The 19,081-nt window shown below is 27.0% G+C and overlaps 2 protein-coding genes across 2 annotated transcripts in view; both read left to right on the top strand.

The window, feature by feature from the left end:
- The window catches only part of Fbxl7 (F-box and leucine-rich repeat protein 7), a 98,893-nt gene extending 91,558 nt beyond the window's left edge, over positions 1 to 7,335 (top strand). The window contains exons 3-4 of the mRNA XM_088195938.1: positions 5,400 to 5,567; positions 6,679 to 7,335. Coding sequence (XP_088052064.1) covers positions 5,400 to 5,567; positions 6,679 to 7,214 — 704 coding nt within the window. The 3' untranslated portion in view covers positions 7,215 to 7,335. The remainder of the gene's footprint in view (positions 1 to 5,399; positions 5,568 to 6,678) is intronic.
- An 11,182-nt stretch (positions 7,336 to 18,517) lies between these two features.
- The window catches only part of LOC148231218 (atrial natriuretic peptide receptor 3), a 46,365-nt gene continuing 45,801 nt past the window's right edge, over positions 18,518 to 19,081 (top strand). The window contains exon 1 of the mRNA XM_088195913.1: positions 18,518 to 18,683. The gene's annotated coding sequence lies outside the window, so the exon portion shown is untranslated. The remainder of the gene's footprint in view (positions 18,684 to 19,081) is intronic.

Consider the following 19,081-nt stretch of genomic DNA (forward strand, 5'->3'; position numbering starts at 1 on the left):
ATTAAATTAATTAATATGACTATTTCTTCATAAAAAATACAATGTTTTTTGTATATCATATATGATATTAATTCTAGATATAACATATGATATTTAAAAACAGATATGGGGTTTACAGAATAAAACCTAATTTTATATTATGGTTGTTTAAAAAATAAATATTACTTATTTGTTATACATTACTATGTTATGTAATTTATTTTTTAAATGACATAATATTTTATCAAAGCGATATCAATATATAAAATTTACTCTTCTCCCTATTCCAATAAAAAAACAATGGGTCGTTTCACTATGTTCAAGTTCTGTATTATACTATAGTTTAAAGATGATCTCATGAGTAATTTTTCAATAGGATGTCCCTCATATATTTTCTACATATGTACTACGTTAAAGTTAACCATATTCAATTTACAATATAGATATCCATTCGAATGAATAATGCCGCACAATTAAAACATCCATTGTTGTCGTTCTGGATGTCTCGACGTGTATTTCATGTCGAATCTCGAGAGAGCTCCAACTGACCGATGAGTTATTGTCCATGACTTGGCATATTGGAGGTCGCCATTTATCCGCACTAGGGAAAAGGTCACACATTGTCGTTGACCCTACATTATGCGATGGGTCAATTAATCACCTGGCCTGGCGTCCAGTGTCTTGAGAGATTGGCAATGTCCTTAAATAGGATCGAATTGCTAACCCAGTTAGTTTTTAAATTCTACGAGGTTAATTTTTTGCGATAAAAAATAAATAAAAGTCGTGATGTAGATTGAGCGATCCGCCATTAATTAAACTAATTAATTTGGCTAGCCAAACGTTTAACACGTTCCTTGGGTATGAATTTGCATAATTGAAAATGTCGAGCGCTGTTTGGTCGCGAAGCTTTGTATTAAATTGTGATCTAGGGTTTAAATTGCTTAATGTTTAATGTATGTAATAAACTTGTGTATTGTAGTAATCTATTAGTTTTGCCATATTACATTAGAAACACATACAAACTATTTGTACTTTAAATAATCATAAATATACTGTCATTGATGTTAAAAATATGTACAAGTATGTATAATACAATACAAATAACATATTTTAAAGACTGAATGAGCAAATATTATAACTCATAAGAGTCTCATTAAATATGACAATAATACTACATAGAGTTACGTTCGTATTATATAATATATAGCTAGTTCTAATCTATTTTAATTTAAATACAATACTAAATATATGTATATTATATCTAGATCCAATTTCAGCTGATGGTTATATACTTAAACCAGCACAATAATTACGTAACTTAGTTAAATATTATTATATAATATAAATAACTTGTTTACCTTATAAGCTATTCATTATAAGTGCTTTGTATTGCTCTCACAAAATTTAGCATTAACAGTTTACCACAGTTATTATTCTGATGTCTTTGAGGTCCCGCATCGTTCATAAAAAATAAAATTTTGCGAAGTATATGAAAAAGTCATAAAACTTTCATCCAAATGTGTGTACGACAGCGAATTTTACGTCAAAATTTGACGACATAAGATACGATAACACGTATGACAGTAAAAACACTTTTTATATTCTCCTAAGCCCACATATAACATACATATGTCATATTTATTGTTTTCGTTGGGCTTTGCAATGTTTAATATTAAAAATAATAATTTAAAATTTGCATTTTTTGTAAACATAAATAAATATAACAATGTGAGAGTTTTTAAGATCACTTCAGAGTTGTAATTTCGAATCTTCGGTCTGTGAGTTATATACATTTGTATAAATTGAATGGTGTTCCATTAAAAACCCATATTGGAAATCTTAAAGGGAATCGAACTGCCAGATGCGAACTGCTTACAATTTCCAAATAACTTTCAATGTACATGTTCGACTATTCAGATCTTAACTTTTTAAATAGTTATTAATTATTTAATATTATTTTTAAAATTAAAAAAAAGCAATGTATGCTATATAAAAAAAAATGCAACAATATTATTTTTGAGTAAATGAAAATTTAGGTGTAATATATTATTCGCATATTTCACCAATGAAATAACAAACATTTCTGATTGATTTTCATCAACTAAAGTTATTGTAAAATAACATAAACACCTATTGGACGCGAGTTAAAATAATGGTGTAATAATTTATTAAGCATTCATATATTTATTAAATGCCTTAATATTTATGTATGTGTGGTAATAATAAAATAATTTAATTTTATATTGATAGTAATAACATTCAGTTTTATACAACAATATTATTCTTGAGCCTTAAATTGATGGGACGGATATTAAACAGTCGAGTAGGTTGTATACATTTATGATTAAATTAATAGTATTATAAACAAATCATATTTCCAGGGGTGATAAATAAAGATTTTTTTAATATTTATTCTACAGTTACAATACTAATTTTGTATTTTTTTCTGAAAGCACTTAGTAATACCGGTATTGAAACAGAAATTGACTTCTGGTACTACCGGTATTACAAAATAAAATAAAATTTTAATCGATATTTTGTTGCGATATGCACGATTTGTAAACACAAAAAAATACATTTGCTTTTTCTCAAGTAAGTCTAACAGTATCTAGCAGTTGCAGTAATCCTGCCAGCCCTTTTTTATGCTTGGGAAAACATAAGCTGACAGCTTACACGAAATTCTTTCTATTATACTATATATCTTATAACATAGTCACTTTGAGGTCTATCCATTTCGTCATTATGAAAAAGAGATGACAACTTTGGGTGTACGCCCTACCAATTTGCTCTAAAGATGCGGATAAACAAATTTATAGAAATTATAAATTTTACTATATTTTTTTTGTGTTTAAATAGAGAAAGTTATAAGCTATCAAAATCAATAATTTATCAATCGATAGTATAGCAATAACGATTTAAAGACGTCCGTGCGCTGCGAGTGTCGGAATAATAATGAAGTAGTTGGAGCGTACATCCTTGTGAAATATGATGCTAAATGAAAAGAATTTGTATATTAGTTTCTCCATTTAGACATATTTTTACCCAATTGTTGTAAAATATATTTGTTATTGGAAACATACTTTTCATTAAAAAATCGTTCTTTCTATTGGGTACCTTTAGTATGATAGCGATCCTTATCAATATTACTAGGGATTTCTGATATGAGAGTATTGGTTAAAGTATATTCAAACCGAATTTTGGTCAATAGGAGGGCGCAAAAACAATTATCACTTCTCAGAAGGCAAAAATTCACGTCAAAAGTAATAAAATCGTGTCGGCGCCGTTGCAGTGGGAACGCTCGGTAACGAGCGTTCCCACTGCGACGGCGACGGCACGATTTTATTGCTTTTGACGTGGATTTTTGACTTCTGAGAAGTGATAATTGTTTTTTGCGCTCTCCTATTGGTCAAAATTCGGTTTAAATATGCTTCAGTCGATTCTTAATAAGTCGTAATGTTGTCTTAATATGAATTCCAGATAACTGAACGTTCACACTGCGACGGTGCTATGCTTTTGACGTGGATTTTTGCCTTCTGAGAAGGGATAATTGTTAATAATATTAAAATAGAACACTGAGATAATGAATTATATTATTTGTGTAGCTATATTAAACATACTGACGATTTGAGAAGTGTGATTAAAAAAAAAATTTGTGGGAAAATATAAATTTATAAAAAAATATGCTTTAAATCATGACAAACTTGATCAATACCGAGATTTTTCGTCACAAAATTAGATGAATGAATTTGAAGCACTCTATAACTAAATTAATAACTCAATACAATTTTTTTAGACACTGTTTGCCTATGCTGTACATTAATAACTCATTTAGTTGAAAGTTTGGCTCTTGAAGGTTGATATATCAAGCATTACTCATTTTTTCTAAGACTATGCATTCGAATGACCGTGTCTGCGGTATCGTAATATGTTTGGGAAGTTGTAAACCGTCTCAAGGCTCATCGATACAGTCGTGGGTTCAATTAAAATCGGCGCCGTATTAAATGTAGGCAAGCAATTGGCGCCAATCCTAGACACTTCCCACGCAAATCCTAGCTCGGCTGCCGATAACCGATAAATATTAACTCCAAGTCAGTTTATATTGATATCGCATAAATAATGTTCGGTTGACAGCTAATGAATATGTATGAAAATTCTTGCACAAAATCATTAAGTTATTATGTGCACTAAAATAATATTTCGGTCGGGTGTATCAATCATCAAATTTATAATTTAATTTGAGCTCTCTTAGAAAGATTAAATTAATTTATTGCTTTAGTTGAATTAAAATATGGGCGATGTATAAAAAGTATACATTTATCAAAAATATGATTATGAATGTACATTTTTTACTGTTAGCTCACGACTGTTAAATTGATATCGGAATAAAATCTGCATTTATTTACACAGGATCACGGAAAATAGTATATCAATTGAAGGCAACTCATTATTTAAAAATACGATAGACCAGTGGTATAAGTCGTTCGTGATATAAGTGGTATAAGTTTTCTTTTAATCTGCAAACTAAACTGCTACTGGCATCTGCACTTGAAAATCCACTGCGTTTAAACTATATTATATTGATAATTCGGGGTGGAACTAGACTCATTTTTATTATCTAAAAACTGTTAATGGATGTCGAGATGGACGAGAAAATATTTGGTTCATAGAAAGTACATAAATAAATTAAAGTCTTAATATTTGTTGAAATTACTATTCACCACTAATTTTGAAAAAAAAATATCTTGTATAAAAATAAGTATTTAAAAGTTAAAGGTTTATTATATTATATTAAAGGCTATTATATTATATTTATTAAAATATAATATTTAATAAAATTTGATTTTTTAATAAATATAAGTAGACATCTATAATCATAAAGATTTATTAAAATAGATTAAAAACATTTTAGTCAAGTTTAAAACCATTATTCAAATATTTATTGTATCACTCGCGACTATGTTCATGAGCGTTCTCAGTGTTTCTTATAATAATTATAATCAAGAATTGTAAATCATTAAAATCATACAATAATATAAGAAAAATAAATATACAAATATGGAACATTAATTTCACAATGATTTTGATAAGCTGTAATTGTGTGCTAGAAACAATTTAATGTATCATAGATTTATAAAAATCATCTTTGAATAATAACAAATATGATCCTTATAAAATAAATGTTTTACATAATTACATGCGTCATTCAGAATCACTTTATATTAACTTCTCTACACGTCACCATTGAAAAAGATAAAGCACCTTTCGCAAATGTAAATGATGATTATTACATTCTGACAAATTGTTGCAACGCTTAAGATTATTATTATAAAATGTGCATTTAAACGTTAACATCGTATGTTTTGATGAATGAGTGTAAAAAAATCCATTAAATATTCAATCATAATGCATTTTGCTTTCAGGATGTTCACGCATATCAAGCATCAGCAACGACCCACCGAGAAGACTTCTTCTGCAATACTTAGACTTAACTGACTGCGCTGCCATTGAAGACCTCGGGTTGAAAGCCATAGTACGAGCTTGTCCACAACTAGTCTATTTGTATCTGAGGAGATGTGTTCAAATTACTGGTAAGCATAGTAGAAGTATATAATGAGATTTAAAGTATGCTTATAATTTGAAGTTAAATCAACAGAAGTTATAAATATAATGAAAAATGACAAAATATGTAAAAAAAAAATTGTACTTAAGATACTATGATAAAATCAACATGTAGTAATTAAAAAGTTATTCTATATCTATTATACAGCATTCTTGCCATAAATTTACCACTTATCACGACTACTGTTCACACAAATCTAAAGGTTAATTTTGATAGATTTTAATATTATATAGAACTGTAATTCAGGTGCTCAATATAATTTTGAGTTTATTTATACGTTATTGATTATATGATACTTTTCGATTAATAAGATCACACAAAGAATTATTTGATGTTAATTATTTTTCACTTACAGTAAAAAAGTCAGTTGAAATGTTAATTCTAGTATAATTTCCTTTATTAATAAACTTACTTTGCAGTATTTAGCTGTATTTTTAGTAATAAGAGAACATTTTTATTAATTTAATGGTTCATATACACAATATATACAAAAATATCAGTTACTTTGTTCGACAATAGTTATGGAATGTATCACTAAGAACTGCAATGTAGTTAAAATGTATTTTTTAATATATTTTAATCATATGTTGAACTGTAATAAAGAAGTTTATTGAAAGTATAGAAGATTTTGTTGAAAAAAGAGCAAACATACATATTATAATTTGGAATAATATATATACTTAATATAGACTAAAATTTCAGTTAAAATTTTAATTCTGGTTTACCTTAATCTCATATAAAACTGATATTAACATATCACTTGGGAGTTATAGTACTTTTTAAGCAATAAGATCACATGAATATCGTGGAGCTTTTCTAATCAACGTATATAATAAATTGCTAATTCTACTGATATTCTGATTCTAGCAGTTTCTAATCAGTAATTAATAAATATATTTGATTTAAGAGCTTTACTGTAATTAATATATCATTTATTAGCAAGATTTAATATACAGAACATATTTAAAACCGTATTGTAATACAATGTTGTCATATTATACCTTTTGAAATTGGTATAATATAAGCTCATAAATTAGTTTATGTTACAGTAACTAATAATAATTCTTTCCTTATTTCAGACGATGGATTGAAATTCGTGCCCTCGTTTTGTTCCGGCCTCCGCGAGTTGAGCGTCTCCGACTGTTCGAACATCACCGACTTTGGCCTGTACGAGCTGTCCAAGCTGGGTGCAACTTTGCGATATCTATCTGTGGCTAAATGCGACCAAGTTAGCGATGCTGGCCTTAAAGTCATAGCCAGACGATGTTATAAGCTGCGGTATCTCAACGCTAGGGGCTGTGAAGCCGTCAGCGATGATGCCATAACAGTCTTAGCAAGATTCTGCCCTAGATTAAGAGCATTAGATATAGGAAAGTGTGACGTAAGTGATGCAGGATTAAGAGCTCTGGCTGAGAGCTGTCCGAATCTGAAAAAGTTGAGTTTGAAGAACTGCGATTTGGTCACTGATAGAGGCGTTCAATGTGTGGCTTACTACTGCCGTGGACTACAGCAGCTTAACATACAAGATTGTCAGATATCTTTGGAAGGGTATAGAGCTGTTAAAAAGTATTGTAAGCGATGCATTATCGAGCATACGAATCCTGGATTTTTTTGAACGTTATGTAAAGTCAAACCATTATACAAGTTCTATACGTATTTTGGTAAATATGAAACTTTTATAGTTCTAAATCATATTTTTAAAGACTGAAGTGTCTATAAACAAAACGATACAAAAATTATATCAGTAGTACAAATTATGTATGAATTAATTGAATTTGTGAAATTAGCTAACAAATTATATTGCGATAGCACGTGTTTGTTATTTATTATCAAATTATTTAGTTATATTTATTTAATTTATAACTGAATTGTGATATTAAGCATATTTAACATATTGTAAGTTTAGCTTATCGTTGTTCATACATATGAATTTATTTATTTATTAATTGATAAAAATATACCATAAATTAATAAAATATGGTTTTTATTAGATTTTTTAAAATTGTAATAACCAAATTAATACATAACTAATTCTGATGAGTATGATTATTAAAAAAAATAACTGATCAGTGACCATCATTTGGTCACATGATCGGTTATTACCTAATGAAACTCGGTTGTTTCCATGTTGTCATTGGTTGTTATCTTGATTGATTTTTTTCATATATCAAAAACCAAAATTCATACTATTTCATACTTTTTTCATAAAAAAATATTCAAAACAAAAGTTTTAAAGACCCGATATTTCTTATTTTACTCAAAAGTAAGTCTGATATTTAATCTAGACATTATACTTATAACAGCAACATGATTGATAAAAGGTTTTGCTAAGTATATGTACTAAAATATATGAATTTTATGGTTTAATATACTACAGAGTGCTATAATTAGTAGACGAAACCATATGTGTTCATTATTATCACATAATAGTTTGAATTATTTTTTCTATTTATTTATAGATGTATGTTATAATTTCACAATAAAACATGTATTGTACTGAATTTTCATTGATAAAATGATTGATTTACATCTGAAAATAAAGAAATGATTATTATATATCACGATATCTAAATAGATAAAATAAATAATTATGTAATATACATGAAATAGTAATGAAATTTGTACATTTATAATTATTAAGTATAGGAACAATTAACAAATTTGTCTATATTAAAAATATTTATGTTTATTTATAGAAGAAATATGTATAACAAATTAACCATTTTTTGTAAATAAAAATAGGAACTCATTTATTGTAATAATTGTAAATTAACTATGACAATAATTATATCTGTAATATATGTCCATAAATTTGTTATCATTGTTTATTTAAATATGTGATTGCCATTTACTTGTAAGCTTGTTTAATATATTTATACATTTAAATGCATATATTGAAAATATAAAATTATAAAAAAAATTATATTTGTTATATCTATTACCTTAATATTTTTATATATAAAAATGGTTTATGACATATGTATGTAATCAATAAGTAAGAAACGAAATAATATGAGAGTATTTACTTTAACATCAACATGTAGAAATATTAAAAAAATCACTTTTCTACTAATATCTCGTTGAAAAAAGATGACTTTTTGAAGAGCATATTAATTTAGTTAATAATATCGGTGAAACTATTTGTGTCAAGCGCTTGCGTGGAATTTCTACGATAAAACTGATTCTGAATAAATCAAGCTAGTTCCTGCTCGTTGATCCAGTTCGATGGATCTCTGGAAGTTGCTCAGTACCTGGGAGCTGCAGTCTCTCTGTGGGTCGACCAGAGCTGCCTGTGAAATTCGACTGCAATGCATGTACATATTACAGCGATGTAATTTATGCACTTCGAGTGCAGCTTATAAAGCTTTTAAATATTGTGTCGCATATTTTCAGTGGTTACAATTACCGAAATTAAATTTATCTTGTTAATGTATATATATCTATATATTTATACAATTTAATGCCAGGACCACGCATATGACTTGCTAAAAGTATTATAAAATATTACTGTGAGAACCACTTGACCAATTAGAAAGCATTTACTGTAAATACGCATACGCGTTAAAAGCGCAATAAACCAAAATGCTAATAGTCTTAAAAATTAATTTGTACATGAAAATCAGAGACTTTGAGTAATTATCATTCATAAATGCATCAGAAACGTCCGTTCGGTGCCTTTACAAAAGAATTATATTTCATTGATGAAACACATCGAAACGACAAGTGCAGTGTTGCAAAATCTTCACGCAACGATTTTCATAAGAAAGATGACAGAAATAAAAAAAATATAATTCTGCCCTTCGAATTGTAGCAATTGGTGCAGCGCCAGAGCATAAAAACTTCCTACACCTCGATGAATTGTATATAAGCGCATGCCATTCACAGACATTTGGAATACATTTATGTAAGGAACTTTTATCATGCACTTCACTAGATATTCCCGACATAGAAACATAAGAGTTCATCTAAACTTGCAAGAAGCAAAGCTACGCTTACCATCAATTAAGACTTAAAGACCGAGATAGCAGCCGCTTCCCTCTTCGCGTCAATCCTGATACAGCTACTATGTCCGAAACCGATCTTCGGAGACGACTGAATTTTACAGACGCAAACAAGATTACGAGAATATCACATATATGCTAATTACACATTAACAGCAAAGTCAGGATATCGCATAAAATATTTGCGACGTGCTCAGAACAAGTATTGGTCACGCTGGCGTTTTCAAGAGCACGTGCCGATTTGTGTTTGAAATTCACAGATCTATATAAAAAATTGTTGATGCCAATAGCATTATTATGTTTGTACCAATGCCGATAAAGTCGACGGTATGTGCTTAGCAGGTAATTAAATTACAAGTGTGCTGTGTCAGTGTTGCCAAATATCCGGTGGTTTAAATAATCATTGTTATGCATAAGAAATCCTTAGACAAGTACCATACAATAACATAATCTGTTGCCGCCCCAAAGCGTCGCATTGGACGGTCGATAGTAGTAAAGAGCGAAACACTACCCTAATTTAGAGCGAAACATCACCATAAATAAAATACTTTTGACAATATTTTGTAGAATGTATAGTCCGGGGGCTTTGTTCCTATTATTTAAAAAATGTTGATTTTAAGAAAAGCAAAAAAAACCAAATGAGTCAATGACAGTTATGATTTTAAATAAAATTATTAGTTATGTTTTAAAGTATTTATATATGTAATTAAATAATAAATTATAAGTAGTAAATATTTATGAGAAAGCTAATGTACTTACTATATATTAATAAAATGACAAATTGTTTACTTACTATATATTATTAAAATGACAAATTGTTTCTTTTAAAGTAACTGAATATTTCCTATTACTATTTAATTTATTGCATTTTAAATAATCTACTATAGTAATATATTTATATTAATATTAAAATTAATCATACAAAATAAACATTAAGAGATATTCATAAACAAAATTTATTATGAGCCATATTAATCGTCTTATCTTATCACATGGAGCGAATGTTATTAAATGATATATGATACGTGCTGCATTTATTATTTTTCAATATTACATTATATAGGATAAACTAATATTAATTAATTAATTAATGAGTAAATATTTTAATTTAAAAAATATATAGATTAGATATTCGAATTCATACTATCGGAACCAGGAAGAAAATTACAAATGAATAGTGAGGTAAGCATTCTTAGGAAGATAAACGAGCAAGTTTTCGAGTTTTGGTTATTATATTTACAAGATTGACGTTAACATAAATACCAAAGCTTTTAAAGCTGCTAACGCCGCTATGGAGAGGGCTTTCTGTGTAATTTGGCAAAGTCCTTAATAGGTGTCGGAGGAGCTAAAACATTTTGAATTGAATTCTTTGTGAAAATTTCTAAAAGTTTTCTATCATAAGGCGAGTTTTGAGATCTGATTATGAATCGGAGAATGAAAAACGAACGACCTAAATTATTGTAACTCGAAAGAGATGAAAAGTTCTCTACAACTCGCTTTATGAGATTTTCGAGTCAAAAATGACGGCATTTAATCAACGACCCGTAAACATGTCATTTGGATTGAAGTTTTTCAAAGCAACGAGAAAAAGGTCTGAAGGAGTTCTTATAATATTTTATAATTAAAATATAGATATTTTTTATATATTTTAGTACAACTATATGTATTAGTTTGCTAGTAAAATTATTGCAGGTTTGATCCTTAAATTTTAAATTTCAGTTAAAATGATCATATTAAAAATATTTTAAAATTATTTTAGTAACATAAAATACGGTTTAATTATTACCTGTGACTTAAATTATGTTAATGAATTAAAGATAAAAAATAAGCTGCGTTCAAAATTGTCAATAAAAGCAGTAAAAAACATGTATACTAAACTAAACTAAATTTCAATGGTTGTTTATAAAAAACGACGAAAACTTTAAAAATGAAGGTCTTGAGATAATTATTTATTTATTTTATTAATCTATTTAGCTAATATAGCTGATTGTTTATACACATTAAAAAAATTAAAACAAATATTTAAACCTAATAAAAAATACTTTAATATTATAATTTATTTCGTAATGCACGAAGGTGTTATTTTTATTCAATTAAATCGATAATAAACTATAAATTGATACAAACTAATTTGAACCTAAATTATCACCCAAAAAATAGCAATAAGTCACAGATTATTTATGATGTAAAAACATACACCTGCAGAGAAGCAAAAAATCGTGAGAACAAATATTAAATTGAGCAATTATTCTGGTGCTCAGGAGCTGTGTGATTTTTTTTTCTCACAAACTATGATCTACATTGAACTTTGAATCCAGATAAATAATAAGTTTCACAACTGGTCGGTTAAAGAAATATTATACTTTTCTTCGACCGACCTTTTAGTAAGCTGATCCGATTTCTACAATATAGACTGGATAGCTGACATACGCCGCTACCTGATTTTAGAACGAGAATCTCTTAAGGACGTCATAAAGATCTCGACTTACTTCTACGACTTATGCGATAGTCAATTAATTTATATGTCCGTTCATTAACCTTTCAAATACTAGCAATTAAAAATATAAAGCGTACATTGGTGACCCAACGTTCTTAAAAAAATATTTAAAACTGTATGAAAAATGATTTGGAATAGCTAATATTAATAAGAAAGTGGTAATATTTTTGCTTATATATAAATATTTTAGCTTAATATAATTAAAGACTATTTACTATTGTCCACTATATATATTATTAGATTATTTGGTATAGAATTGAAATCGGTATATTTAATATAATCATTATCTTATTGATATATATATACGTAGTCAAGGGATACTGTTTTTATACTTGCTACCTATGTTTCACTGTCTTTTTTATAAATACCGTTATTTAACGTTTAATCGAATACGCAATATTGTTTGTTTGTTATGCCAGCAAAAACTCTTCAACTTAGTTAATATAAGGAACGCAAATTTATTAGTTTTATAACCCTTTTAACTAATTTCGAGGCAGCGATTATAAATGCTCCTGGCACTTCATTTACGTAAAAGAAATAATCCATTTGTCGACCTTATTGTAACAAGTGACGATAAGTGGATCCATTACGACATCAGAAAGTGGTTTTCATGGCAGTTCGACAAAAATCAAGCTTAAAAGCATTTGGAAAAAGCAAAGTAGTCAAAAATAAAATTGTGTAACTGTTTGATGGTCTGCTCTAAATATAATCCATTACAATTTTACAGTTCAAGAAATCGACATAATTCACTGAGAAATGTGTCGTCTGGTTTTTTGTCAATTAAAAAGGTTCAATTCTCTTGTACGACAATGCGCGGTAGTACACAACGCACGATTTATTTTATAAAAATTTAATAAGCTATGCGCAGAAATTCTGCCACAAAATTTTTACAATTCGATAAGCAAACTGCTGGTAAAAGTGCGTTTTACCAGAACTACAAATTTTTATACCACTGAAAAAAATATGTATCGATTTATTCCGATTAATAATAAAATTGAATTGAATTCTTTTAAATCACATTTTCTTAGAAACCTTATATATAAATTATATATTATAATATAAAAGTTCGACAGGAAATCGTTAAGATGCAATTAAATGCAACCTAGAATGAACATCTATTTTACATAATGTTAATATCTTTATGTTTCGCTTCAGCGAATCGCTAATATGATTTTCAGAAAGATTTTTGTATTTTAAATATAAATATATATATATACAATAATTATTTTTAATTATTATACGCAACGTTAAATAAATTTTGAAACAACACACGTATGTGATACCTTAAATATATGTGTGTAAATACGAATATAACTGAAACAGTCACATAATGTAATTTACAGAAAAGTTGTTGTGAAATGATTTCCTTGGAGAATTAATAATTGACATTTGAGTTAACGTACTGTATTTCAGAATAACGAGAAATATAATAGCAACAGTATATTATAAAATCTGTAGTTAAAATACAAATTCATTTCATAAATAATTTATATTAAAACTTATAGCTGAATAATAAAACAAATAATTATCATATAATACAAATTAATATAATTAGGAAGCAAAATGTTACTATAGAAAATTAGACTAGCAATTTAATTATTATATTTATATAATGTAATAATAACACTAGCAAAATTATAATATTACCTTTTAAAGCATCTCAAGATTAATAATATCAATATTGACATTATTTATTAAAATACTTAAGAAGCAAAATGTTAGTAATATAAATTAAGCATGGTAAGTTAAGTAAATATTTTTAATTATTATATGTATTTATTGTAATAATAAATTCTAATAATACTTTTGCAACCATCCCAAGATTATTTTTATCAATATTGACATTAATTTATGCCAAATCTTAGAAAAAAAAAGGAAAATATTTGACCTCGTAAATTCTCTTGGCGATCAGCGTTTATAATATTGTGAATTGTGTTGTATGAAATATGTGTTATGTTTCATATAACACAATATACATACAATAATTGTTATGCCATTAAGAATGCTCTAAATACGTTCATGAATATATAAATAAAAAATAGTATATACAATAGGCTAAATATGAACATTTTCACTCAATAAAAGACGTGTGTTTATAAGAGTTTATCTGGTCTTCTATGTAACGCATAGTTTATATTTTAAACGTTAAACATATTTAACGTTATATAATGTGTGATACAAAACGCGTTTTATTGTTTGGTAATGATATTAAAAAATACATATTTATCTATAACACCTAGCAATTTGTTAACTATACACGTATTTTTTATCGGCAGATTCCCTGAAATCGAACTCAGATATAAACGTGTGTATGGGTAAGTAAAATTCAGTGATTTTTAACTGTTGGTTCATGAGCCAAAAATTATAGTATAAATATTTTAGATGCAAATAATATTAATTTATAGTGTATACTTTAATTATATACCCTTTAAGTAGTGGATTCATTTATATATATTTGTTTCTTTGTTAGTATACATTTAAGAGTGAGTTAATTTGACGTATTTTTCAATAATTATTTCTGTTGATATTTATTTTATATTGAATTTATAATAAATTATAAAAAAAGCAATGATTTTTAACCTTTAATTATTTGGTTTGATTTATTTTACTCTTTTTTTGTGTTAGTAAAAAATATTTTAACGCTTTTATCGATTAGTAAAAAATATTTTTTTTATTTAATATTCAGCTTTTGTGTTTTTTTTTTGTATTAATTCAGAGGCTCTCAATATTTTATATAAAATGAATATTAAATATTTGTTGTTATGCTTATTTATTTCGCACTCTTTAAATTACTGGTATTGTTTTCTATAAAAATCATTCACATTAAATCAAATTAAAAAAAAGTTTTTTATAAATATAATGTTTTTTATTTCTTATTTATTAAATTATATTTTATATGTAAATATATATGTGGTACCTCGATTTAAGGTACGCGCCATTATTTAAAGATGAAAAAAATATACGCCACCTTAAGAAGAGATGGCCTATGCATTCGAGTTTATCCTCAAAACGACCGTTTGTGACCTGCCTTAGCGGCTAACGGCTAATCGTTTCAAAAATCCGTCTTAAATTGCTCGTCCCAACAAAAAATGAGCAGATAAAAAAATCTACAATAAAGGGAGCCACCTATATAAATTCTGGAATGCGGAACTTAGACAATTAATATGAGGACCTCCACTCAGAGATTTTCCATGGCCCTACTGGTATCTTCAAAAAATCAGATTTTCAAGATCCCTCTAGCTTGGACTTCAATGGAGCAAAGATCACAAAAGCTTCCGCTTCTCTCTTCGCATCCATTGGTCCAGCTCGATGTCCGAAATCCAGAGCGAACTTACGACTTTTTTGTTGCTCAACAAAACATCTTTGTCTTAACAAAATAAAATACACGGACTCCAAAACCCAGATATAGTTAATTACTTTTCATATTAATTACACTATCATAGATATTAGATTATCTGAACCCTTTGAGTATCGCCGTACATGAACGGCGGTCTATCTTTCAATGTTTTGAGGTACCACAGATAGTTATATTTACATAAATAACTGCAGAAATAAAAAATATTATATTTATATAATATTTTTTTTATTTTAATTATATACAAAATAATACCAATAAATTAACGTAACAAAAAATATTTAATAAAAAATATCGAAAGCCTTTGTATTGATTTAAAAAAATCCACAAAAACAGAATTTTATAATAAATTTAATATAAATTATCAAAATTTATTAATAGAAGTGTTAAATTAAAATATTAAAACATACTAATTCAAAAAAGTAGTAAATAAATCAAAGCAATAAAACTAATAAAATCACTGATTTTTTCGTATTAATTACTATAAATGCAATATTAACAGCTTAACGCCCGTGGACTCGTTTACGAGTCTTATAAAAACATTGTTTAGTGGGTGATTGTTATTTTGATATTTCCTTATCACTTGGAAAATTGCAATGATTCACAGATTATGAAACTCGGAAAGGAAATCTACAGATCGGATAAATTATTGCCGTTTTAGTTTATTGCTGTCATTAAAATAATCTCTGAGGAATAAAATCATGAACGAATAAATATGGTTTTTTCATTCCTAATATTTTGAGTAAATTGAAAATAGTTGCAATGGTTACAAACCATTAATTTGTAATTCAATTATATGTATGTTTAATTATTTTATACATTTTTGTATAAACGATTTTTATAAAAAATATCTATCTATAATATAATTTAATTTGCACTCACCAAATTTTTCGGCGTCCCTTTTCTGCGTACAACTGTCACTGACACATTTATTTTCACAATAACACTTACACTATATTCTTATTTATATTTATTTTAATAATTACACTATATTCTTATTAATATTTATTTTTATCACAACTACACTATATTCTTATTTATATTTATTTTTATTATTTACACTTTTTTATCTATTTTAATATTTTTTGATACGTATAAAAACATTCGTCAATATGAAGAAGAATTTCACAATTTCTGCACATGTATACTGTATCTTTCCTTGTGCAGATGTGCCATGTGCAGAACAAGCACGACATTTTCTCATATATTCCACTCCATCTTTTATTTTTATTGGCTGATGATTTGTCAGCTTATCCGAAAGCCTTTCTGGTGGATCGACAGCACGGCAAAATGTGGAAGAAACTGGTGAAAGGTCTTCAGACTCGATAGATTCCACTGAATTCTGCATCCATCCTTTAGCACAAAAATTTACACAAAAGAAAATCTTTGAATTTAATTTTGCTGTTACGAGTAAAATTTTGACAGACACGGACCGAGTTAAACAATGCGCACTGAAATAAATAAAAAACAACCTCTTTTGTTTATTTCATTGTTTTTCGAAGTATTAGGTAACTAGGTAACTAGGTATTTATTGATCGGCGCGATCAACACCTTTTATATATATATATATATATATATAAATTTTTATAAAATATTTAAATTGGTTTAAAGTTATAAAGAATTTACTAAAAAATAAAATTGTTTGCTATTATTCCATCAAGCAAAGTTCGGCAAAATAAAACACGTAAACACGTACGTAAAATTAACTCATTTCCAGGTGTATACAAATTAATTAACAAGTGTTTACAAATGAAAAACGCGAAAAAGATTGTATATATAATATATATAAATATATTGTATTTCTTTCTTCAATTTAAGTTGATAATATAATACAACTGTGTCATAAATATTTTTCAATAAAAAATAAAACTAATAATAATTTTATACTAGGTGAGTATTAAAATGTTTTATTTCGATTCATCGTTATTAAAATCAAAAAAAAAGTTATTAAAAGCAATAAACGATAAGTAAAAACTGTGACATCATTGAACTTAAAATTAGCTTAATATTAAATATTATTTTATTACAATAAGCACATTTTTTGGAATAAATTGATTAATGTTTTTAATCATTTAAATCTTTATTACGTTGAAAAATCTTTATTGCAACTTAATAAATCATAATCTAAATGTCACAAAGTATTAAATTTATTTAAAATATTTTGATAAAAATAATCATTGTACACATTTTGTGACAATAAATATGTAGTGCATATTTAAGCATAGAAGAAAATATGTTTTATAGAAAGATAATGTTTTAGTTATATTGTCGATTTAAGTTTATAATAAATTAAAACCTAATCGAAAATTATATTAACGATTACTAAGAAATAGTAGCATATTAAGTTTTAAATAATAGTTAATAAAAAGTAAATCTAATAACACATTTAAAGTCATTGTGTAATTCTACATATAAATATAGTTAGTCGATATTTCTTGCATATTGTAATCATATAATAATACATTGCAATAATATTTTAAAATAAAATTAAGGTCAATATTACTTTAATATATATTGCAGTTTACAAATTCTAATCGTAAATTTATTTTAAATAGTTTGTGATTTATTTTAATACTTAATCTACCGAATGACGGCAAAAATAATATTTAGATTTATGTGTAAAGTTATTTTTATAAAACTATAAAAATAAATCAAAAAACTATATTTGCTTCATAGTTTAATTTTCGATCATGTTTTATACCTCTGCCACAATACAGTCACGTATTTATATTGTGTCCCGAAAATATTTCGCGAATTTCCTTGTACGCCGTTACACTTCGCAATTTCACACAAATCTCAACGGATAAGGTCGAATTAATCATCTGAGAAAATCTGTTGTAGAGTACACCTTGAATCGCTATGATTTCAGTATCAACTCATCGCGTTATCTGAAACGAGCTCTAGGTTTCTTATCTACACACATTGTCTCTCTATATATTTTTATTATCGAAACTAATCAAACGAGAGAAGATACTAGTGCTATATTTGCGTCGTTGCTTATCTGGACTGTTGTTTCGGAACAATCTGTCGGAAGCTTCCCTCAGTAGCGCTGCGGCCTCCGCGTCGAGAGGTTGGCCAGCCCTGCGTCGGGAAACCTGGGAAAATATCGGTAAAGTGTCGGAAAAGCGCGTGACGAAAGCGCTCGTGTTTGACAATATTTAATATTTTGCTATCGGTTACGTGAAATAAGGTTTTGATTTACACAATACACAAAATATATATAATATTCAGGTAATTTAATGTTAATATAATCATTAATATTTTTATCATATTTTAAAAATTTACATGTTATTTAAAATTAATAAAAGTAAAGAAGCAGTAAAGAAAAAATTGAATATTTTAATTTATGTATGTATCGTATGCGGAAAAAGGGTGAAAAGAGGAAAAATTCACATAAAAAGTTTATCGTGACGGGTTGTTTTTATTTACATTAAATGTAAATAAAAGCAGCAAATATGTTAAAGTAATACAATATTTACTTTACTTAGAAATTTGTGGAAATTTTTGCGTGACATATGGATACTGTATTGATTTATATTATTTATCGTTTAATTGGAAATTTTCGATTTTTTTAATTTGATTAATGATTTATACATTATTGAATTATTATATATTTGTATATGCTTTTT

This window comes from Plectrocnemia conspersa, unplaced genomic scaffold (genome assembly GCF_051122295.1).
Source record: "Plectrocnemia conspersa isolate PC_06_02 unplaced genomic scaffold, ASM5112229v1 ptg000010l, whole genome shotgun sequence".
In the NCBI taxonomy this organism is placed as follows: domain Eukaryota; kingdom Metazoa; phylum Arthropoda; class Insecta; order Trichoptera; family Polycentropodidae; genus Plectrocnemia; species Plectrocnemia conspersa.